This window comes from Salmo salar, chromosome ssa18 (assembly GCF_905237065.1).
Source record: "Salmo salar chromosome ssa18, Ssal_v3.1, whole genome shotgun sequence".
Lineage (NCBI taxonomy): Eukaryota > Metazoa > Chordata > Actinopteri > Salmoniformes > Salmonidae > Salmo > Salmo salar.
Genome location: NC_059459.1, coordinates 83,388,626 through 83,412,791, shown reverse-complemented (window position 1 = coordinate 83,412,791; position 24,166 = coordinate 83,388,626). Strand labels below are relative to the sequence as shown.

The 24,166-nt window shown below is 41.7% G+C and overlaps 1 protein-coding gene across 4 annotated transcripts; it reads left to right on the top strand.

Moving 5' to 3' along the window:
- The first annotated feature begins 1,052 nt into the window (after window positions 1–1,052).
- On the top strand, window positions 1,053–17,396 carry LOC123728784 (asialoglycoprotein receptor 1). 4 transcript variants are annotated; one of them, XM_045701744.1, is made up of 10 exons: window positions 1,053–1,218; window positions 8,793–8,879; window positions 9,459–9,605; window positions 9,829–9,897; window positions 10,166–10,228; window positions 13,064–13,147; window positions 15,317–15,486; window positions 15,785–15,912; window positions 16,105–16,309; window positions 16,934–17,396. In XM_045701744.1, the coding sequence occupies exons 1-9, from the start codon at window positions 1,131–1,133 to the stop codon at window positions 16,295–16,297; spliced, it is 1,029 nt and encodes a 342-aa protein (XP_045557700.1). In that variant the 5' UTR covers window positions 1,053–1,130; the 3' UTR covers window positions 16,298–16,309; window positions 16,934–17,396. The 4 variants fall into 4 exon arrangements, with proteins under 4 accessions (XP_045557700.1, XP_045557701.1, XP_045557699.1 ...); XM_045701745.1 differs by having other exon boundaries at window positions 15,788–15,912; window positions 16,105–17,396; XM_045701743.1 differs by having other exon boundaries at window positions 16,105–17,396.
- Window positions 17,397–24,166: the final 6,770 nt, after the last annotated feature.

The window sequence follows — 24,166 nt, the reverse complement described above, 5'->3', positions numbered from 1 at the left end:
GTCAGTATCAAGCTTGTCACGTTCTGACCTGTAAAGGTGTTATTTGTTAGTGTTTAGTTTGGTCAGGACGTGGCAGGGGTATTTGTTTTTGTGGTTCAGGGTGGTTGTGTGTATGTGTCCATATAGTGGGGGTACTTGATTTATTAGTCCAGGATTTTGGTTATTGTTCTATGTTAGTTTATTTCTATGTTCAGTCTAGTCGTTTGTATTTCTATGTTTAGTTAATTGGTGCTGGGGCCTTCAGTTGGAGGCAGCTGTCTATCGTTGCCTCTGGTTGAAGGTCCTATAATTAGGGGTGTGTTTGTATTGGGGTTTGTGGGTAGTTGTATTTTGTTTTGTGCTCTTCACCTGACAGAACTGTTAGTGTAAATGTCGTAATTGTATACATGTTTTATTTAGTTTCACCTTCTTCAATATTAAAAAAGAAGTTGAGTATACACTTCCCTGTTGCGTCTTGGTCCTCCACACACGACACTCGTTACAGATTTCCAAGAGAGCCCTCAAAAAGAGTCAAATTGACAGGAGCTGTAATTATGAAATGATTATTATAACACATTTTTTGATGATATATGATGTTTTATAATATATTAGGATTATACAAATAATGTATTATCTGCAGGCTCTCTTTAACCATCTATCATAAATTATACTTAACTGACAGAGAATATTTTATATCTCTATATAATTACAGCTAGCTAGAATCCTACCTACAGTAAATTCTACAGGCCATGTTTGAATTACCATGACAAGCCAACTGTCTTGGAACTGCCTTTAGAGATGGTATTAGTAATACAGTTCAATGACAGGGTTGCTAGTTTACAACATATTCAAATGAAGCCCAGCGGTAAATAGGAACTGAATATGAGTTTTTTTATTGCACCTCCCTACCCCACTGCAGTTACTCATCATTCTCCTGGTGTGTGTGTGTGTGTGTGTGTGTGTGTGTGTGTGTGTGTGTGTGTGTGTGTGTGTGTGTGTGTGTGTGTGTGTGTGTGTGTGTGTGTGTGTGTGTGTGTGTGTGTGTGTGTGTGTGTGTCTGAGTGTTTGTGAGATTTTAAATGAGTGAGTGTGTGTGATGAGGGCCTTCTTCCTCTTCTGGTCTCCACTTTGAAAGAGGACTTAAAGTAGTGATGATGTCTGGTGAAATCATCTACTCCGATGTTACATTCACTCGGCATCAGAATCAAGATACTAGAGCAGAAAGTGAAGTTTCTAATGGTGAGTTCTCTCTCACTTATATCGCTTTATTAATTTTCAATCATAAGTTTACAATACGACATTTCATCACTTTGGGGGGCGAGGGTGGAGATGTCATAATTCAACAAGGAGTTAGTAACAGAAGAAGGCTGTATAGACTGTTATTAACTGGTTAAAGTTATAGTGATGATGATTTACTGTGTGGTTGTGTTACGAACAATAACTGTGTAAACCCAGGGGCTATAGGGAAAAGAAGACAGTATCTTGGTTGGATCAATATGAACTTTTCTGAAGTGTATTTGTAACTGTACTTATTAATATGAATTAGTACTATATGTTTAACATGTGGTATTGTATCAGACACTGGGCATCTCTTTTAGAATGTACTATAGCAAAATTATGTATAGTGCAATGTTTGTGTTTTATTAATGACTTTCAGAAATGTTCATTTCCTTTTGAATACATTCCACACGGCCTCAACAATGGTTCTCCATATAGAATCCTATTTTGAAGGATATGTACAGTATTAGTGCAATGTAAAGGGCATGAGAAGATGAAAGTTCCATCTAAATGAGTTGTTATTCGTCACACTCTGGACATATCTGTTGGATTTCACACTGTGAACCAACTTCCAGACAGACAGACAGACAGACAGACAGACAGACAGACAGACAGACAGACAGACAGACAGACAGACAGACAGACAGACAGACAGACAGACAGACAGACAGACAGACAGACAGACAGACAGACAGACAGACAGACAGACAGACAGACAGACAGACAGACAGACAGACAGACAGACAGACAGACAGACAGACAGACAGACAGACAGACAGACAGACAGACAGACAGACAGACAGACAGACAGACAGACAGACAGACAGACAGACAGACAGACAGACTCAACCTTTAACATTTGGTTTATGGCCAAAAGTGTTTCCTCATTTCTCATAACAATATGTCAGCTTTTCTTCAGATATGTTGAATTAGAATATTAGACACTGTATATTTTGGTTAGTGACCCTAACAGTTAATAAAGTGATTTGCATGTTGGAACTGTAACCTAGTAGAGCTCAAAGGAAAGAATGTTGATATAGTGAATTGTAAGAGAGGAACTAGAATGGTATATTTCTAAAATAATATTGAGATAGCGGATTGTGAGAGAGAAATGAGAACGGTATTTTTCTAAAATAATATTGAGATAGCGGATCGTAAGAGAGGAACTATAATGGTACAATTCTAATTGAATGTTGAGATAGTGGATTGTGAGAGAGGAAGTATACTGAACAAACATAAACGCAACATGCAACAATTTAAAAGAGTTTACTGAGTTACAGTTAATATGAGGAAAACAGTGAAATGAAATAAATACATTAGGCTCAAATCTATGGATTTCACATGACTGGGAATGCAGATATGCATCTGTTTGTCACAGATACCTAAAAAAAAAAATGGGCCTCACAATCGGCCTCAGGATCTCGTTACGATATTTTTGTACATTCAAATAGCTAATCGATAAAATGTAATTGTGTTCGATGTCTGTAGCTTATTCCTGCTTATACCATAACTCCTCCACCAACATCGGGCACTCTGTTCACAATGTTGACATCAGTAAACTGCTTGCCCACACAATTCCATACGCATGGTCTGCGGTTGTGAGTCCGGTTGCAAAATTCTCTTAAACGACGCTGGAGGCAGCTTATGGCAGCGATGAACATTGAATTCTCTGGCAACAGCTCTGGTGACATTCCTGCCGTCAGAATTCCAATTGCATGTTCCCACAAAACTTGAGACATCTGTGGCATTGTGTTGGGTGACAAAACTGCACATTTTAGAGTGGCCTTTTATTGTCCCCTGCACTTGTGTAATCATCATGCTTTTTAATCCGCTTCTTGATATGCCACACCTGTCAGGTGGATGGATTATCTTTGCAAAGTAGAAATGCTCACTAACAGCGATGTAATTTTCTGCACAAAATTTGAGAGCAGTAAGCTTTTTGTGTGTATGGAACATTTCTGGGATCTTTTATTTCAGCTCATGAAACATGGGACCAACACTTTACATGTTGAATTTATATTTTTGTTCTGTGTAGACCGGTACATTTCTTATAGAATGTTGAGATAGTGGATTGTGAGAGAGAAACAAGAATGGTACATTTCTAACAGAATGTTTGTATTTTTTTATTTTTTATTTCACCTTTATTTAACCAGGTAGGCTAGTTGAGAACAAGTTCTCATTTGCAACTGCGACCTGGCCAAGATAAAGCATAGTAGTTAGGCACATACAACACAGAGTTACACATGGAATGAACAAAACATACAGTCAATAATACAGTAGAAAAAAAAGAAAACAAAAAGTCTATATACAGTGAGTGCAAATGAGGTAAAATAAGGGAATTAGAGCAATAAATAGGCCATGGTGGCAAAGTAATTACAGTATGGCAATTAAACACTGGAATGGTAGATGTGCAAAAGATGGATGTGCAAGTAGCGATACTGGGGTGCAAAAGGAGCAGAAAAAATAAATAAATACAGTATGGGATGAGGTAGATAGATGGGCTATATACAGATGGGCTATGTACAGGTGCAGTGATCTGTGAGCTGCTCTGACAGCTGGTGCTTAAAGCTAGTGAGGGAGATGGGAATCTCCAGCTTCAGAGAATTTTGCAGTTCGTTCCAGTCATTGGCAGCAGAGAACTGGAAGGAAAGGCAACCATAGCAGGAATTGGCTTTGGGGGTGACCAGTGAGATATACCTGCTGGAGCACGTGCTACGAGTGGGTGCTGCTATGGTGACCAGCGAACTGAGATAAGGCAGGGATTTACCTAGCAGAGACTTGTAGAAAACCTGTAGCCAGTGGGTTTGGCGGCGAGTATGAAGTGAGGGCCAGCCAACGAGAGCGTATAGGTCGCAGTGGTGGGTAGTGTATGGGGCTTTGGTGACAAAACGGATGGCACTGTGATAGACTGCATCCAGTTTGTTGAGTAGAGTGTTGGAGGCTATTTTATAGATGACATCGCCGAAGTCAAGGATCGGTAGGATGGTCAGTTTTACGAGGGTATGTTTGGCAGCATGAGTGAAGGTTGCTTTGTTGCGAAATAGGAAGCCGATTCTAGATTTAATTTTGGATTGGAGATGCTTAATAAATCCTCTTACATCTAGACGTTCCGCTAGCGGAACACCTGCTCCAATATCCAATGATAGGCGTGGCGCGAATTACACATTCCTCAAAAATACAAAAACTTCAATTTTTCAAACATATGACTATTTCACAGCATTTTAAAGACAAGACTCTCCTTTATCTAACCACACTGTCCGATTTCAAAAAGGCTTTACAGCGAAAGCAAAACATTAGATTATGTCAGCAGAGTACCAAGCCAGAAACAATCAGACACCCATTTTTCAAGCTAGCCTCTTCAGCGTCTCATCCCGTCAGCGGGATCAAAATCCAGCGAAAAATCATATCGCCATTAGCATAACACATTTCTTTTTTCATTTTTTTTTTCGTTTTATAGATACACCTCTCCTGAATCGACCCACGTCGTCCGATTTCAAAAAGGTTTTAAAGGAAAAGCAAATCATTAGATTATGTTAGAGGAGTCCATCGTAAAAAGCAGCAACATAGCCATTTTCCAACCAACCACAAGCATCACAAATAACCAAAAAACAGCTAAATGCAGCACTAACCTTTTACAAACTTCATCAGATGACACACCTAGGACATCATGTTACACAATGCATGCATTCTTTTGTTCAATAAAGTTCATATTTATATATGAAAACAGCATTTTACATCGGCGTCTGACGTTGACTAACTATTTTCCCGTCAAAAGCATCCGATGAAACAGTGCTACAATTTAATGAATTACTATTCGAAAACATGTTTAAAATGTAATATTGTCATTCTAAGATTTATAGATGAATATCTCTTGAAAGCACCTGTCATACCAGATTTAAAAATAACTTTACTGGGTAATCACACTTAGCGATAAAAGGGGATGCGATACTCAGAAAATGAGCTGGTAAATACAGCTCGGCGCCATTTTGGAACAATCGCATATCACATCTGATGTTGTATAATATTGTCAATAATCCCTTACCTTTAGTTGTCTTCATCAGAAAGCACTTCCAGGAATCCCAGGTCCACAACAGATGTATTTTCGGTCGAAAAAGTCCATGCTTTATGTTCCATTAGCTTGCTGTTAGCACGTCTGAAGGCAGTATTCCAAAGCTCTGCCGGCCGCGGGACAGCCGTGTCGGAAAAAAGCAATTTTTTCCCATTTAGGTTCGTTCAAACATGTCAAACGTTGTATAACATAAATCTTCAGGGCCTGTTTCAACAAGAGAGCCAATAAGATTCGAGGGGGACGATTTCAATGTGTTTCAAAACGTTTCCAAAGGTGGGGGTAGACAGGGCCGCCGGCGTCATAATGGTGATGGCCCTCCCGCTGTGACCAATTTCCAACGCGGCTCATTCACTGAGTTTCGACTGTAGAAGGCTCAAAACACTTTGTAAAGACTGGCGACATCTTGTGGAAGCAATAGGAAGTGCTCAATAAACGATGTCTTACGGTGTGATTAATAGGCAACGTGATGAAGTTGAGTTCGCAATTCAGAATTCCACTTCCTGTTTCCATCTGTCTCGGGGTTTTGAATGCCATATGAGTTCTGTTATACTCACAGACACCATTCAAACAGTTTTAGAAACTTTAGGGTGTTTTCTATCCACAGGTATTAATTATATGCATATCCTAGCTTCTGAGTCTGATTAGTAGGCCGTTGAAAATGGGCACGAATTTTTTCCAAAATGCGCTGTGGCGCCCCCTATCCTAGGGTAACGTCAAGAGGCTAGCATATAATGTCACAAAAACCCAGAAGACAGCTAAATGCAGCACTAACCTTTGATGATCTTCATCAGATGACACACCTAGGACATTATGTTATACAATACATGCATGTTTTGTTCAATCAAGTTCATATTTATATCAAAAAACTGCTTTTTACATTAGCATGTGACGTTCAGAACTAGCATACCCCCCGCAAACTTCCGGAGGAATTTGCTAACAATTTACTAAATTACTCACGATAAACGTTCACAAAAAGCATAACAATTATTTTAAGAATTATAGATACAGAACTCCTCTATGCACTCGATATGTCCGATTTTAAAATAGCTTTTTGGTGAAAGCACATTTTGCAATATTCTAAGTACATAGCCCAGCCATCACGGGCTAGCTATTTAGACACCCGGCAAGTTTAGCACTCACCAATATCAGATTTACTATTATAAAAGTTTGATTACCTTTTGTTGTCTTCGTCAGAATGCACTCCCAGGACTGCCACTTCAATAACAAATGTTGGGTTGGTCCAAAATAATCCATCGTTATATCCGAATAGCGACGTTTTGTTCGTGCATCCCAGACACTATCCGAATGGTAAAGAAGGGTCGCACGCATGGCGCAATTCGTGACAAAAAAAATCTAAATATTCCATTACCGTACTTCGAAGCATGTCAACCGCTGTTTAAAATCAATTTTTATGCCATTTTTCTCGTAGAAAAGCGATAATATTCCGACCGGGAATCTCCTTTTCGGCAAACAGAGGAAAAAATCACAAAGACGGGGGCGGCCAGGTCACGCGCCTAAGCCCACAGTCCCTTGATCGGCCACTTGAGAAAGGCGATAATGTGTTTCAGCCTGGGGCTGGGATGACGACATTCAGGTTTTTCCCGGGCTCTGAGCGCCTATGGACGACGTAGGAAGTGTCACGTTAGAGCAGAGATCCTTTGTAAAAGATAGAGATGGCAAAGAAGTTCCAGAAATGGTCAGACAAGCCACTTCCTGTAAAGGAATCTCTCAGGTTTTGACCTGCCATTTGAGTTCTGTTATACTCACAGACACCATTCAAACAGTTTTAGAAACTTTAGGGTGTTTTCTATCCATATATAATAAGTATATGCATATTCTAGTTACTGGGTAGGATTAGTAACCAGATTAAATCGGGTACGTTTTTTATCCAGCCATGAAAATACTGCCCCCTAGCCATAAGAGGTTAATATGAGTCTGGAAGGAGAGTTTACAGTCTAGCCAGACACCCAGGTATTTGTAGTTATCCACGTATTCTAAGTCAGAGCCGTCCAGAGTAGTGATGCTGGATGGGCGGGCAGGTGCGGGCAATGATCGGTTGAATAGCATGCATTTAGTTTTATTTGCATTTAAGAGCAGTTGGAGGCCACAGAAGGAGAGTTGTATGGCATTGAAGCTCGTCTGGAGGTTAGTTAACACAGTGTCCAAAGAAGGGCCAGAAGTATACAGAATGGTGTCGTCTGCGTAGAGGTGGATCAGAGAATCACCAGCAGCAAGAGCGAAATCATTAATGTATACAGAGAAAAGAGTCGGCCCAAGATTTGAACCCTGTGGCACCCACATAGAGACTGCCAGAGGTCCGGACAACAGGCCCTCCGATTTGACACACTGAACTCTATCAGAGAAGTAGTTGGTGAACCAGGCGAGGCAATCATTTGAGAAACCAAGGCTGTTGAGTCTGCCAATAAGAATGTGGTGATTGACAGAGTCGAAAGCCTTGGCCAGGTCGATGAATACAGCTGCACAGTAATGTCTCTTATCGATGGCGGTTATAATATCGTTAAGGACCTTGAGCGTGGCTGAGGTGCACCCATGACCGGCTCTAAAACCAGATTGCATAGCGGAGAAGGTACGGTGTGATTCAAAATGGTCGGTAATCTGTTTGTTAACTTGGCTTTCGAAGACCTTAGAGATGCAGGGTAGGATAGATATAGGTCTGTAGCAGTTTGGGTCTAGAGTGTCTCCCCCTTTGAAGAGGGGGATGACCGCGGCAGCTTTCCAATCTTTGGGAATCTCAGACGATACGAAAGAGAGGTTGAACAGGCTAGTAATAGGGGTTGCAACAATTTCGGCAGATAATTTTATTAAGAGAGGGTCCAGATTGTCTAGCCCGGCTGATTTGTAGGGGTCCAGATGTTGCAGCTCTTTCAGAACATCAGCTATCTGGATATGGGTGAAAGAGAAATGGTGGGTGCTTGGGCGGGTTGCGGTGGAGGGTGCCGGACAGTTGACCGGGGTAGGGGTAGCCAGGTGGAAAGCATGGCCAGCCGTAGAGAATTGCTTATCCAAATTCTCAATTATAGTGGATTTATCGGTTGTAACAGTGTTTCCTAGCCTCAGAGCAGTGGGTAGCTGGGAGGAGGTGCTCTTATTCTCCATGGACTTTACAGTGTCCCAGAACTTTTTTGAGTTTGTACTGCAGGATGCAAATTTCTGTTTAAAAAAGCTAGAATGTTGAGATAGTGGATTGTGAGAGAGAAACTAGAATGGTACAATTATAACAGAATGTTGAGATAGTGGATTGTGGGAGAGGAACTAGAATGGTACAATTCTAAAAGAATGTTGAGACAGTGGATTGTGGGAGAGGAACTAGAATGGTACATTTCTAATAGGTGGTAATCACCATGAGGTTGGTTTTAAGGAAATAATATAATCACGCAGGGGTGCAACATGTATAAAATAAGTGAAAAAAGGAACCATCGCTTTCTTCATCTCTCTGTAACCGTAGGAGTAGCCGAACGTGAAGAAGATGTCACATACTCTGAGGTTAGAAGACCAGGAGGTAGAGCTAGTGAGCAGGAGGATCTTGGGAGAGGTGAGGTGTGTGTGTGTGTGTTACAGTTAGATAAGGGTTACATTAAATACCCCTTATTTAACCTGTTAGGTTCTAATTTTCAGAGTCAATAACTCACAGACACTAGACAATCTTTAACCAAGTTTAATTCTTCCCAAAGGTTCGTTACAGCTGTAATTTAGACAGAAACATGTTCTCACCATCACAAGTATATATACTCCACTTTGGACACTCCTTCTCTCCAATCCTTACATCTTATGGTTCCACAGGAAGAGGGTACTATGATAATAAACCCTTATTACTCCCTTCAGGGGATCTGATCTGACCTCCTGACCTCAACCCCTCCTTCGCCTAATCCACAGATGTCCATCCGCTTTCCCTATAGCAATCCTGTGATCTCCTCCCGTCCACCCAACACCTTCCAAACCATCTGTCTTTCTACAGAGACCCATTACCTCCTGACATAAAACCCAGTCTCTTTCACTCCTTATACACTATGCGTCTGATCTATCATGTCTTTAATATCTCAATGTTCAAAGTTTACCCCGAATCTAACAAACCTTATGACCTTTTAACCTCTGACACCCACTCCTTTTTCAGGAAGGGACCCTGGCAATAGTTACCCCACTCCCCCAGTGGGGTCAAAGGCTACAATCCCTGAGGGAGTGTCTGGGAGCGTTCCTGTGGCGACCCTGGTGTGTCTCTGTGTTCTACTGTTGGGCCTGGCTATCACTCTGGGAGTCCTCTGTGAGTATAGAAACATTTCACTGAACCCTTTTACACTACTGAACCGAGCTGGACTGGTTATGCATCCACTATAGTTGCTGGCCTGGAACTCTGCTGAAAATGACAATGTGCCCAAAAAATATTCAAGCCAGCCCAGACTAGTACATTTCAGGTTGGTACGATAGTGTGAAACACAAGAGAAAAATAACAACCCTCCATCTTGTCTCTGTTGTCTCTGTTCCAGATGGTTCCAATATGACTAGTCTTCAAGCTGAGGAGGCCCGCTTTGCCCAGATGAAAGAGAATCTAACAGGTGAGAATATCAATGATCCAGAGGTCTTCACCATGATCAACCCCTTATATAAATATTGGAGAGAATCCATCATGTAAATCATTAAAATGCAGTTTGTCAATACTGCCGTTTCACTGTAATAGATGAATAAAATATTGTTTAATTTGAATAGGACTATGGTTAGATAATATGTAATTCTAGCTTGGACAAGGTTTACTTACTTACTTTATGGTTAGATATGTAAATAAATTCATGTTATTCCTCCATATTATTTGCTCTTTCATAACAGGGAAACTGCATGAACTGCAAGACAACTATAAGAGACTGCAGAATGAGACCCACAACATAACAGGTAGAAGGTCTAGAGCAGGACTCAACTGACATGGGACTGACTGGCTGCTGTTCTCATATTCATATCAGAATATTGTCATAACACATCTGTAATTATTGAAGTGCTTTGAAAGGCTGGTCATGAGACACATCAACACCATCATCCAAGACAGCCTAGACCCACTCTAATTCACATAAACTACAGATCCACAGATTACACAATCTCAAATGCACTTCACACTGTCCTCTCCCACCTGAACAAGAGGTGAAATAACTAGGTGAAAATGCTATACATAGACTACAGTTCAGCGTTCAACACCAAAGTTCCCTCCAAGATCATCACCAAGCTAAGGACCCTGGGACTGAACACCTCCCTCTGTAACTAGATCCTTTACTTCCTGACAGGCCGGCCCCAGGTTGTGAGGGTAGGCAACAACACATTCGCAACGCTGACTTTCAACACGAAGGCCCTCAGGGGTGTGTGCTTAGTCCCCTCCTGTACTCCTTGTTCACCCACGACTGCGTGGCCATGCAAGACTACAACACCATCATCAGGTTTGCTGATGAAACGACGGTGCTAGGCCTGATCACCGAAAGTCGTGAGTCAGCAGAGAGGAGGTCAGAGACATAGCGGCGTGGTGCCAGGACAACAACCTCTCCCTCAACGTCTGTAAGACCATGGAGCTAATCGTGGACTAAAGGAGAAAGAGGGGAGAGCACGCCCCCATCAACATCGACAGGGCTGTTGTGGAGTTGGTCGAGAGCTTCAAGTTCCTTGGCGTCCACATCACTAAGGATTCAACATGGTCCACACACCCCCGCACAGTTGTGAGGATGGCAAGGCAGCGCCTCTCCCCCTCACGAGCCTGAAAAGATTTTTCATGGGCCCTTGGATCCTCAAAAAGTTCTACAGCTGCACCTTCGAGAGCATCTTGACTTACTGCATCACCACCAGGTATTGCAAATGCACCAACCTTGACCGCAAAGCGCTACAGAGGGTGGTGCGGACAGCCCAGTACATCATTTGGGCAGAGCTCCCTGCCATCCAGGACCTTTATATCAGGCAGTGTCAGAGAATGGCCCGGAAAAATGCCAAAGACTCCAGCCACCCAGGCCATGTTCTCTCTTCTACAATCTGGCAAACGGTACCAGAGCATCGGCCATAAGACTGCTAAATAGCCAGACTGCTAAATAGTCACGTATGGTACCCAAACTATCTGCACTGACTATATCTTGCACTGACCCTACGTACACTCACCAGACTATATATACAAACCATATACACACTCGCTAGACTATATATACAACCATATACACACTCACTCACACATACTACATTGACACTCCTACACAAAACCCCCCCACACACACACACACACACACACACACACACACACACACACACACACACACACACACACACACACACACACACACACACACACACACACACACACACACACACACACACACACACACTTTTATACTCATAATTTGCTACTGTTACTCTGTTCTTTATTTAACTCTTATTATGATCTATCCTGATGCCTAGTCACTTTACCCTGCCTTCATATCTACCTCAAATACCTCTGTACATTGATCTGGTACTGGCAATCCCTCGATATAGCCTCACATTGATCTGGTACTGGTACTCCTTGTATATAGCCTCACATTGATCTGGTACTGGTACTCCCTGTATATAGCCTCACATTGATCTGGTACTGGTACTCCCTGTATATAGCCTCACATTGATCTGGTACTGGTACTCCCTGTATATAGCCTCACATTGATCTGGTACTGGTACTCCCTGTATATAGCCTCACATTGATCTGGTACTGGTACTCCCTGTATATAGCCTCACATTGATCTGGTACTGGTACTCCTTGTATATAGCCTCACATTGATCTGGTACTGGTACTCCCTGTATATAGCCTCACATTGATCTGGTACTGGTACTCCCTGTATATAGCCTCACATTGATCTGGTACTGGTACTCCCTGTATATAGCTCCACATTGATCTGGTACTGGTACTCCCTGTATATAGCTCCACATTGATCTGGTACTGGTACTCCCTGTATATAGCCTCACATTGATCTGGTACTGGTACTCCCTGTATATAGCCTCACATTGATCTGGTACTGGTACTCCCTGTATATAGCCTCACATTGATCTGGTACTGGTACCCCCTGTATATAGCCTCACATTGATCTGGTACTGGTACTCCCTTTATATAGCCTCACATTGATCTGGTACTGGTACTCCCTGTATATAGCCTCACATTGATCTGGTACTGGTACTCTCTGTATATAGCCCCACATTGATCTGGTACTGGTACCCCCTGTATATAGCTCCATTCTTGTGCATTTTCTTTTATTCTTCTTGTACTACTATTTAAACTCTGCATTTCATGGAATGGTTCCAAAGCAAGCATTTCACAGTAAAGTCTACGCCAGTTGTATTCGACGCATGTGACAAATAACATTTGTTTTGACATACTAAAGTGAAGTGTTAAAGGGGAAGTTGAACCCAATTGAACTCAAACTTCTCATTTCAATACAAATTTCCATGTTATCAAGATTAGGATTACATTTACACTGCAGTAGTATTGCTTCCCCAAAACATGTTGTTTGAATATTGTATATGCTTTCATTGTACTCTATATGAGGAAGAACAGGGGGGGTTTTTGACCAAGAAAAAGTCCTGACCCTAATGGCAAATTTGTCATATGAGTGTGGTGAAGTGCCTTGGAAAGTAATTTTGTACTTTTGTAATTTTGTGCCTTGGAAAGTAATTATGGCCTTAATGCAACAGAAATAAACTGTCTTCTAATTTGATGTAAATCTCTTCTGTTCTTAGTCCAGAAAGAGCTGTTATCCTCAGGTCTTCGAGACTGTGAGGCCAACCTGACTAGGGTCAAAGATCTCCTGGCAACCATACAAGGTCAGTTCAATCATCCCAATGTACTGTGGTTGTGACTAGATGGATTACAGCTACAGATGAGATTTACCCATAAAAATAAGATTGTAATCATATAATAGAATGAATCATGGATTCATGAAATACCATTGAACTACTGCAAGAGTTTAGACTTTTGAAGACAGATTTTGAAGCCAGATGTGACTCAGAGCCAGACATAATTTTTTGTTGCTATGTGATGGCTAGCTAGATGCTAGCTAGAGGTAGGAACGCAATGTGCCAATCGCGGGTGGTCAATAGGTACAGAGTTTTTGGAAAAGACCACATTCTGAATGCATTGGCATTTAGCGTGACAAATTGGCTTGGTTTTGTTGTATCTGTGCTCTGGCGATTCATTTTATACATTTAAGTGCTAATGTCCGGGAAGCCGGTGTTTGGAGGATATATTGGCACTGGTGTTGTTAGACCCGAGACTAATTCGAGGGCTAGCAAACTTTGCCAATATATCCTCCAAACATTGGCTTTGAGGGCATTATCTAGGGTCGCCTAGGGTTGCTATCCAAGTCGGCTGGCCGTTCGTTATATCGGTTCGGTTGCTAAAGACACAACCCAGTCATTCAGTCTTTTTTTCTGTATCTATGGTTGTGACCCAGTCGTTCATTCTAAATGTTACATTGCCATACTGGCTGGCAAAGTTCTTATCCCTTGCTTGCTAGCTAGCTAATTACGGCTAACTTACAGTCACGTCAAAAAGTGCAGCCAGAATAACAGCAAAGTAGCAGCATTTGAATATGTTTAAGCTGTTTTCTAGAGACATTCATTTGGATACATCCATAACAATTAAATAATGAGCCGTGATTTCACCTGGCATAGAAAATGTGCTCACTAGTCAGGACACTGTTGTTCAGAGGAGCTAGCCAACAACACCGCTAACACAATCACTTAAAACTGAAGCTGGAAAGACTGCTAGCTAGCTGCACTTTGTTTTGTTTTACCTTTTTTCAATTTACCTTTTTTTTCTATATCAATAAAAATTATGCCAGCGGATTCATGATTTCGACTGGCTGAGAAACGCTGCCTGCCTGCCTGTCTGTCTCGTCCCGACTCTTTCATTACTATGGGACAGCTGGAGATCGAATTTTAATATTGAAACAATGTTGCAAATGTTGGAGAGACAAACAGCAAGGTTTATACAAATCTCAGCTGTTGAAAACAACATTTTAGTCTAAAGGAAATGTGAGATAATGTCTAGATGATTTAGATAGTGGAGATCAAGTTTATCAATTGGTTGGCTGGGCTGATGAGACAGTGGATTGCGCAGTCAGATGGAACAGAGTAAATAGGCATTTTAACGTCATAGATTTAGCCAGTTTTAACTTGTTGAATAGACACCGGCTGGAATGTGTTTTTAACCAATCAGCATTCAGGATTAGACCCACCCGTTGTATAATGTAGTTTATTTCCTACAGTACCTCCACCAGAATGTGGCAAGCACGATTACATGATAGGATAGGATGTATATTATTAAATACATTATACACTACTGTTTGTGTACCTAGATATTGATTTAGCTAGCATTGTGAAGAAGTGTTTATGCATACAAGCAACAGTATATTGATATTTCATCAGAAAGAGAAAGAATGAATGGAATGGAATGGCATCAAACACATGGACCACATGTTTGATGCCATTCCATTTACTCCATTCCAGCCATTATTATGAGCCATCCTCCCCTCAGCAGCTTCCACTGCTTTTGACCAATCAGATCAGCTCTTTTGCTGATAATTGGGTAGAAGATCAGAAATGTGCTGCTTGTGTAAATGCAGCCTGGGTGAAAGAGGGGAATCCAGTGTGAGGAATACAGTGAACTCTGGGCTCATTTACTCACGTCTGTCTCTAAGGCAATGTTTATACAGACAGCCCAATTCTGATATTTAGCTGAATTACTGTCAAAAGATCTGATTGCTCAAAATACCAATAATTGGGCAAAAGATAAGAATTGGGCTGACTGTGTAAACGCAGAATGTCATTGATTCTCATTCCAGTTATATCCTTTCTCTTTTTGTTAACTCTCCCTTAGCTCACAACTCTTGTGCTCTCTTAAAGGGGCACACACACATTTAACAAGAACATCACAGGATGTAGAACTGAAAGTTATCACATTTCAATTATGTTATCTCTTTTCTCTTCTAGGGAATCCAAAGGAATGTAATGCTTATACAAAACCATGTTCTCCAGGCTGGGAGTTCTACAATGGATCATGCTACTACTTCTCTAATGACGAAAGGACCTGGGAACAGAGTCAGTACGCCTGCATCCGTGACGGAGGACACCTGGTCATTGTAGAGAGTCAGCAGGAGCAGGTAAGATTGGAGGTGCAGTAATGAATTGCTACATGACTGTCAAATAAAGTGCAGAATTCATTTTAGGACACAGTTTTGTGTGATAAATAATCCTACAGCTTAAGCAGACTTGCAAATATGAAGATGTACAGTTAGCTGGTGTTCTAAAGTGGTTCCATTCCCCTTTAAGCTTTGAGTTAAAGATCCAGCTATAGTTTTAATTATCTAGATCTAATATTTGAAAGATATTCTACTGGTGTGTTTCTCTCTGCATCATCTCAGTCTAATGTTTGACTAACATAAATTGTCTCCTCCATAGCAGTTTATAACAGATACATTAGTGAGAAACACTGATTTTAATAACAGCCCCTGGATTGGACTGACAGACAAGAAGCAAGAGGGAGTGTGGGTCTGGATGGACAATACAACTCTTGATGACAGCATCAAGTAAGGACATACAACATGTACAACACACGCACGCACACACACATCTACACACACAGTTGTACACTCAAGTACACAATAACAAACACATTTTCGTAACCATAGAATAATAGTCTATATAGTTTTGCAAGCCATGTGTTTCCTTCTTTGGGGACTTACAGTATGGAGTAATGGTTTCCCTCCTCCCTGTTCTAGGTTCTGGGACCAGAACACTGGATCAAATAATCCTCCAGAACCAAATGACTGGACCCCAGGTGAAGATTGTGCCCGAATGGGTCAAAGCTGTTCCAGTCGAATCCAATGTTGGTTTGACTTTGCATGTGACAACCCATGTAGGAGAATCTGTGAGAGTCGTGCAGTCTGTGAGAGTCGTGCAGCCACTCGATAGTACTGCCACATGGTGTGTATTGAATGAGTAACTAGCACAAGGTACTACATTGTTGGGCAGTATAAAGGGCCAGCTTCCCGGACACAGATTAAACCAAGTCCTGGACTAAGAAGCATATTCAATAGAGATTCTCCACTCAAAGTGTACAGCACTAGAGATTAATATGTGTCCAGGAAACCGACCTATAATGTCTAATTTGTATAGCTAGTACTCTCCATTAATCCAATGAGTACACCAAACATTAGAGTTGCAGTCTCCCCAAACCCCCCTTTTGCCCTCAGAACAGCCTCAATTTGTCAGGGCATGGGCTCTACAAGGTGTCAAAAGCGTTCCACAGGGATGCTGGCCCATGTTCCCAAAGTTGTGTCAAGTTGGCTGGATGTCCTTTGGGTGCTGGACCATTGTTAATACACACAAGAAAAAAAACAGAAAAGAAACAGCAGCTTTGCAGGTCTTGACACAATCCAGTGTACCTGGCACGTACTACCATACCCTGTTAAAAGACACTTAAATGTTTTGTCTAGCCCATTTACCCTCTGAATGGCACACATACACAATCCATGTCTCAATTGTCTCAAGGCTTAAAAATCCTTCTTTAACCTGTCACCTCCCCTTTATCTACTCCCCTTTATAAAGCCAGCAGCATACCACCCTGCATCCCACTGCTTGCTTGCTTCTGAAGCTAAGCACGGTTGGTCCTGTTCAGTCCCTTGATGGAAGACCAGATGCTGTTGGAAGTGGTGTTGGAGGGCCAGTAGGAGGCACTCTTTCCTCTGGTCTAAAAAAGATCCCAATTACCTGGGTCAGTGACACGGTGCTGTCTTTTAGAAGGGATGTTAAACGGGTGTCCTGACTCTCTGAGGTCATTAAAAGATCCCATGGCACTTGTTGTAAGAGTAGGGGTGTTAACCCTGGTGTCCTGGCTAAATTTCAAAGCTCTCCTTCATACCATCATGGTCACCTAATCATCCACAGCTTACAATTGGCTCATTCATCCCCCTCCTCTCCCCTGTAAGTATTCCCCAGGTCGTTGCTGTAAATGAGAACGTGTTCTCAGTCAACTTACCTGGTAAAATAACGGTGTCACGTCCTGACCAGTAAAAGGGGTTATTTGTTATTGTAATTTGGTCAGGGCATGGCAGGGGGTGTTTGTTTTGTGTGGTTCGGGTTTTTTGGTTTATGTTCTATATTTTTTATTTCTATGTGTTTATCTAGTTTTCTATTATTATGTTGGGTTTTTGGTAATGACCTCCAATTAGAGGCAGCTGGTTGTCATTGTGTCTAATTGGAGGCCATATTTAGTTGGGTTTGTTTTCTCTTGTGTTTGTGGGTGGTTGTTTCTAGTGTAGTCTGTGTACGTTACTGGACTGTTTTTGTCGTTTGTTTATTTTGATTAAGTGTTTTCTTTAATAAAATAAGAAGATGAGCACTTTACCCGCTGCGTTTTGGTCCCCCTTCAACGACGCTTATGACAAACGGAAAATAAAATAAAGAAAAATCTACACTAAATGAAGTGGTTTTTTGTAAGTGACATCAATAAGGAATCATAGAGTTGCAAAGAAAAAACACATCTCAGACTGGCCAATAAGAGATTAAGATAGGCTAAAGAACACAGACACTGGACAGAGGAACTCTACCTAGAAGGCCAGCATCCCGGAGTCGCCTCTTCACTGTTTACGTTGAGATTGGTGTTTTGCGGGTACTATTTAATGAAGCTGCCAGTTGAAGACTTGTGAGGCCTCTGTTTTCTCAATCTAGACATCTAATGTACTTGTCCTCTTGCTCAGTTGTGCACTGGGACCTCCCACTCCTCTTTCTATTCTGGTTAGGGCCAGTTTGCACTGTTCTGTGAAGGGAGTAGTACACAGCGTTGTACGAGATCTTCAGTTTCTTGGCAATTTCTCACATGGAATAGCCTAAATTTCTCAGAACAAGAATAGACTAACGAGTTTCAGAAGAATGTTATTTGTTCCTGGCCATTTTGAGCCTGTAATCGAACCAATAAATTCTGACGCTCCAGATACTCAACTAGTCTAAAAAAGGCCAGTTTTATTGCTTCTTTAATCAGGACAACAGTTTTCAGCTGTGCTAACATGATTACAGTTTACTTGAAAATCTATGGCAAGACCTGAAAATGCTTGTCTAGCAATGATCAACAACCAATTTGACAGAGCTTGAATCATTTTAAACAGAATAATGGGCAAATATGGCACAGTCCAGGTGTGGAAAGCTCTTAGAGACACAGAAAAATTCACAGCTGTAATCGCTATCAAAGTTGATTCTATAAAGTAACGACTCAGGGGTGTGAATAAATACGTAATTAAGATATTTCTGTATTTCATTTTCAATACATTTGCAAACATTTCTAAAAACATGTTTTCATTTTGTCATTATGGGTATTGTGTGTATGTCACGTCCTGACCAGTAAAGGGGCTGTTTGTTATTGTAGTTTGGTCAGGGCGTGGCAGGGGGTGTTTGTTTAGGGTGTTTCGGGGTTGTTTGGGTTATGTTCTATGTTAGTGTATTTCTATGTTATTTCTAGTTGGTCTATTTCTATGTGGTGTTTATTGGGTTGACCTTCAATTGGAGGCAGCTGCTTTTTGTTGCCTCTGATTGAAGGTCCTATTTATAGGGGTGTTTGTTCTATGGGGGTTTGTGGGTAGTTATTTCCTGGTTTAGTGTTTGTTGCACCTGACGGGACTGTTTGGAGTCGTTGGTTTTGTATACATGTTTATTTTGTTTTTCCTTCTTCAAATAAAAAAAGAAGATGAGTATACATTTTCCCGCTGCGTTTTGGTCCACTCCTTACGACAATCGTGACAGTGTAGATGGTTGAGAAAAGTAAACAATTTGAATACATTTTGAATTCAGGCTGTAACGCAACAAAATGTGAAATTAGTCAAGGGGTATGAATATTTTCTGAAGGCACTGTGTGGTGAGCGTTCTGACACACAAATGGTCGCATTGCATCACCCAGGTGGGTGCAACACATTGCTGGTGGATGAGGTGAGTTTCCCCCTACTATGTAAAGCGCTTTGAGTACATCAGTTGGTTAAAAAGTGCTATATAAATTCAAAATATAACACAGAATATACTGTTATTTTATGACAATGTTTGTTAACAATATCAGTGTAAACAAAAAATGTACATGAATGAATTCCCCTAGAAACATTCCTCAGCTGTATACCACAACAAGTGGCAGGGTGGCCGTTTTGTGGTAGTTTCAATTACGGACTGCAGCTTTAAATGGCCAGAGACTTACCATGTCCTGCAATATCTTTTTAATAGCATTTTGTAATAAGCATTTGCACTGTTTTATCAATAAGGAAAAGCTAAAGCATAAAACTGTCTTAATTTACATGATTGTCTTATTCCTTTTTTCCATCAAAGGCTTAGTAAATCAGGTAATTAGTGTTCATACACAAACACACTAACTCAGTATTTACAGAGGAACACACAGATCAAGGTGGACTCCATTCTGTCCTGACGATGATCTCTGAAGTACAGTTCTTCTGACGAACCCATCTACTTCCTATATGATGACATACAGATTAGTTCACGCCTCTTTACCGTCACATAGAGAAATAGAGAGAAGCATTCTACAGAAATGTATGAAGACTGTGACAAAAAAGAGGAACCTTTGCTGGCGTGTTTATTTTCTGACTAACTTCTTGTGATTAGCTACATAACCTCACACTGGTTCCTTCCTCTTTACTGGATAAAAGGAGGATGAAATGAGAATAGATACCTGAGATGAGATCAGAGCTTGTAGTTTGATATCAGAATGTGCAGATGGTTGTTCCATCTTTCCACCCACAATGCACAGAAAGATAGATACTGACTATAGGCCTCCCTTCAAGCCTAGGGTGCTAACCTCAGTTGTTCCACTGAGACCAAATAGACATCTTCACCCCCACCTCCTTCCTCCTCCTCATCCCCTCTCTTCACACACACACACTACTGCTCAGTAATAGCCTGTGTCAAAACCACAGTCAGCTAGCTAACTCAATCATTACTCAGATGGTTCTGAGGGACACATTTAGTAAAAAACTGTCTACATAGATATGTATTTGTTATTGTGTTGTTTATGTGATGTGTATCAGGGTAATTGTTCGTGTATTTTTCATGTGTGTGTGCATTAGTGTGTTGTGTGTGTGTGTGTGTGTGTGTGTGTGTGTTTCAGAGTCATGCACATGCATTACCACAGACCAGAGATGGGAGGAGTTCCAAAGCCGTAACTGGGTAACTGGGTACATGAATCAAAACATTTTAGAATTTTTCCATTTATTCCAACAGTTTATCTCTAAGTATATGAAAGTGTATTTTTGTAGAGTGTAGTGTGTGTGACACACGTACAACATGTGAAGGCTCAAACATAAATAGAGAGAGAAAGGTTAGAGGGGAAAAGCAGTCAGACTTCTCCTTTAGTGGGAATAGCCTGGTAAACAGCTGAGGTTTCTTATCGCCACCTTCAGGGACAGGCCTGTAACTACTCCACATTCCAGTGGATCACAATATAGAAACTAATATGGTCGTTGATCAAATAGCAACAGCATAAGCCCTCAGTCTACTGGGGGTGCCCTCTTATTCCTTCCTCTCTCTATCTCATCATAATAGTACAGACATGGAACACTTCTGTATGGGTTCATATCAGTAGAAGTCAATCTGAATGTGTTTTATAGAAGACTGACAGCACTATGGTGCATAGCGATTTTGTTAGAAAGTGTTGCTTTACATAATAAGATGTTTCAACTCAGAAAAACAGAGTCAAATTAATGTCCTTAAATCAAGTTATATTTCAAAGCAATACAATGATGAGGTGAATCATCACTTTTTATTTGATATATGAGAATTCAAACAAAATATAACACACCTTCTCCATTTTAAGTTCCATGGTGGTACACTCATCTGGCTCCTATAACAACTTCTGAAATTATTTTACAAAAGACTTACATGTATAAAATGTTTTACAAAATACTTCGACGGTATTTCAAAATGAATATAAGTCAAAAGTAAGTGGAGTTTAAAGGTAGACTGAGCGATATGACGTTGATGTAGAAAGTAAACCCCATAGTGGTTTAATTTCCATAACAACTAAGAGCATTGAAGCATGAGGCTCAACTTCTCCGCTGTTTTGATCCTGTGGCTATGACACTGTAAACACCGTGAAGTGAACCAGTGCATATGCGCAGATACTGTGTGTGCCTGTGTGAGAGTGAAGTCCTGCATCTCGCTCATCTCAATACCTGCAGTGCTACTCGTGGCAACATCATTTTGCTGATTCTATCCTTAATATAAAAATAAGCATTAAAGCTGCATTATGTAAATATACATTTTTAATAACAAACTATAGTTACGTGTTCCATCTTAAATGTTATAGTAGGTTGGCCAACCAAGTATAAACACATCTTTAGGTTTTAAAATTTGAATTAAAAACGAAAACGATTCACGTATAGTTTATATCCACCTGCATGTAAAAAGAGACACTATGCTCTTGTTTAATTAAAAAACTGAAATAAAGGGAGGTAAGTCTAATATTTCAAGAAAAACAAAATAACAATGCCGCCATTGGACTCTGGAGCATTTGAAACGAGTTCTCTGGAGGGATGAATCACACTTCACCATCTGGCTGTCCGATGGGCGATTCTGGATTCTGGATGCTAGAGAACACTACCTTCCTGAATGCATAGTGCCAACTGTAAAGTTTGGTGGAGGAGGAATAATGGTCGGGGGCTGATTTTCATTGTTCTGGCTAGGCCCTTTAGTTCCAGTGAAGAGAGATCTTAATGCCACCTTACATTATACAATGACATTCTAGACAATTCTGTGCTTCCATCTTTGTGGCAACAGTTTGGGGAGGGACCTTTGCTGTTTCAACATGACAATGCCCCGTGCACAAGCGAGGTCCATACAGAAATGGTTTGTCGAGATTGGTGTGGAAGAACTTGATTGGCCTGCACAGAGCCCTGACCTCAACATTGGAAGCAAAGGTGGGGACTAATTCCATATTAATTCCCATGATTTTGGAATGAGATGTTCGACGATATCACGTCCTGACCAGTATAGGGGTTATTTGTATTTGTAGGTTGGTCAGGACGTGGCAGAGGGTATTTGTTTTATGTGGTTCGGGGGTTATGTGTATTGTAGAGGGGTGTTTTATTTATGTATTACAGGGTTTTGGTGTATGTTCTGGGATTTGTATTCTATGTTGGTTTTGTAGTTCGTTTATTTCTGTGTGGTCTGTGTGGCTCCCGATCAGGAACAGCTGTACGTCGTTGTTCCTGATTGGGAGTCATATTAGTTGCGTGTTTTCACCTGGGGATTTGTGGGTAGTTGTATTTCGCACTGCTGTTATTATTGTAGCCTGTGAAACTGTCGGTCTGTTGTTCTTTGTTTTCCGTGTTCACGTTTATTTAATAAATTATAATGATGAGCACACAACCCGCTGCGCCTTGGTCCTCTCTCTCCTACGACAGCCATTACAGAACTACCCACCAAAAATGGACCAAGCAGCGGAGGAGGGAGCAACGGATGGACTATCGTGAGACATGGGCAGAACTGAGGATAAGCATTTCCAGGGCTATGGAGGAGTTAAGGGAGCCCGAGAGGCAGCCCCAATAATTTCTTTGGGGGGGGGCACACGGGTAGTTTGGCTGGGCGAGGATTGAGCCCCAGGCCAAATCCCTGTACCTTTTTTGGGCAACATATGACTGGACAGGTCCCGTGCTTTGGGGTGATGGGTGCTGTGGCGAGGCCGGGTATTTTCAGGCCGGTATGCGCAGTACCAGCGCCCCACATGTGCCAGGGGAAAGTGGGCATCCAGCCAGTAGGGGTGATGCCAGTCCTGCGCTCGAGACCGCCAGTGCGCCTCTTTGGTCCAGTGTTTCCCACTACACGCACTAGCCTTGAGGTGCGTGTCTCCAGGCTGGCACGCCCAGTACCAGCACCATGCATCAAGCTTCCAGTGAGTCAGCCCAGTCCAACTCAGCCTGTTCCTGCTCCCCGCACTAGCCCGGAGGTGCGTGTCCCCGAACTGGTACTTCCAGCACCACGCATCAGGCTTCCAGTGCGTCAGCCCACTTCAACTCGGCCGGTTCCTGCTCCCCGCATTAGCCCTGAGGTGCGTATCCCCAGGCTGGTACCTCCACTACCAGCCCCACGCATCAGGCTTCCAGTGCGTCAGACCAGGACCGAGTGTCCGGCAACAGTGCCTCGTCCAGAGTGTCCGGCACCAGGTGAGACGGCCCACTGTCCGAAACTGAATGAGTCTGCCTACGACCCGGAACTGAGTGAGTCTGCCTACGGTCCGGAGACAAGAGACTCTGCCTACAGTCTGGAGGACTGTTTTTGTTTGCTTGGGTGACCTGGCAGGAGTCGAGGGAGGGTTAAAAATAAAGCCTTTTGTCGGGCATCTCGCAAACAGTGTCAGCAGCGTATCGAGACTATTTTCCTACTGAGCCGACTGCGAGCTGGGGTAGTTTTTACACGTTTCATGCCCTCGGCCTGTGTCTTAGTGTGTTGCCTAACTGTGTGCTAACACTAAACTAGTTGCAATTGGAACATTGCATTCCAGAGTTAGTGTACAGTGTCCCCTACAGTTCCTGTGGCTGTGACACAAATGGGGCTTTTTGTCAGAATTAGAAAGCTACAGATGCTTTAAAGAGAAACAGAGTAAATGAGCATCTGATGTCCTGTTTATCTCTAGTCAACTTCCTATTTCTGTAAAAGGAGTGGACACAGCAACACTGTGGTCTTTCTGTGGGTGGAAAAGATCTGAGGAAGGAGTTTATGGATAAAAGTCAATATTGCATTTATGATACCCGGTCATGTTTACATTTTCAGTAGAATCTGTAGTTTCACTAGGAAGGT

Bases quoted from the DNA above. Each gene is read 5' to 3' on its own strand.
- LOC123728784 (XM_045701744.1), top strand. From the start codon at position 1,131: ATGATGTCTGGTGAAATCATCTACTCCGATGTTACATTCACTCGGCAT. The intron at 10,229-13,063 runs GTAGAAGGTCTA...TTCTGTTCTTAG, and splicing joins TGAGACCCACAACATAACAG to TCCAGAAAGAGCTGTTATCC. The intron at 15,913-16,104 runs GTAAGGACATAC...TCCCTGTTCTAG, and splicing joins ACTCTTGATGACAGCATCAA to GTTCTGGGACCAGAACACTG.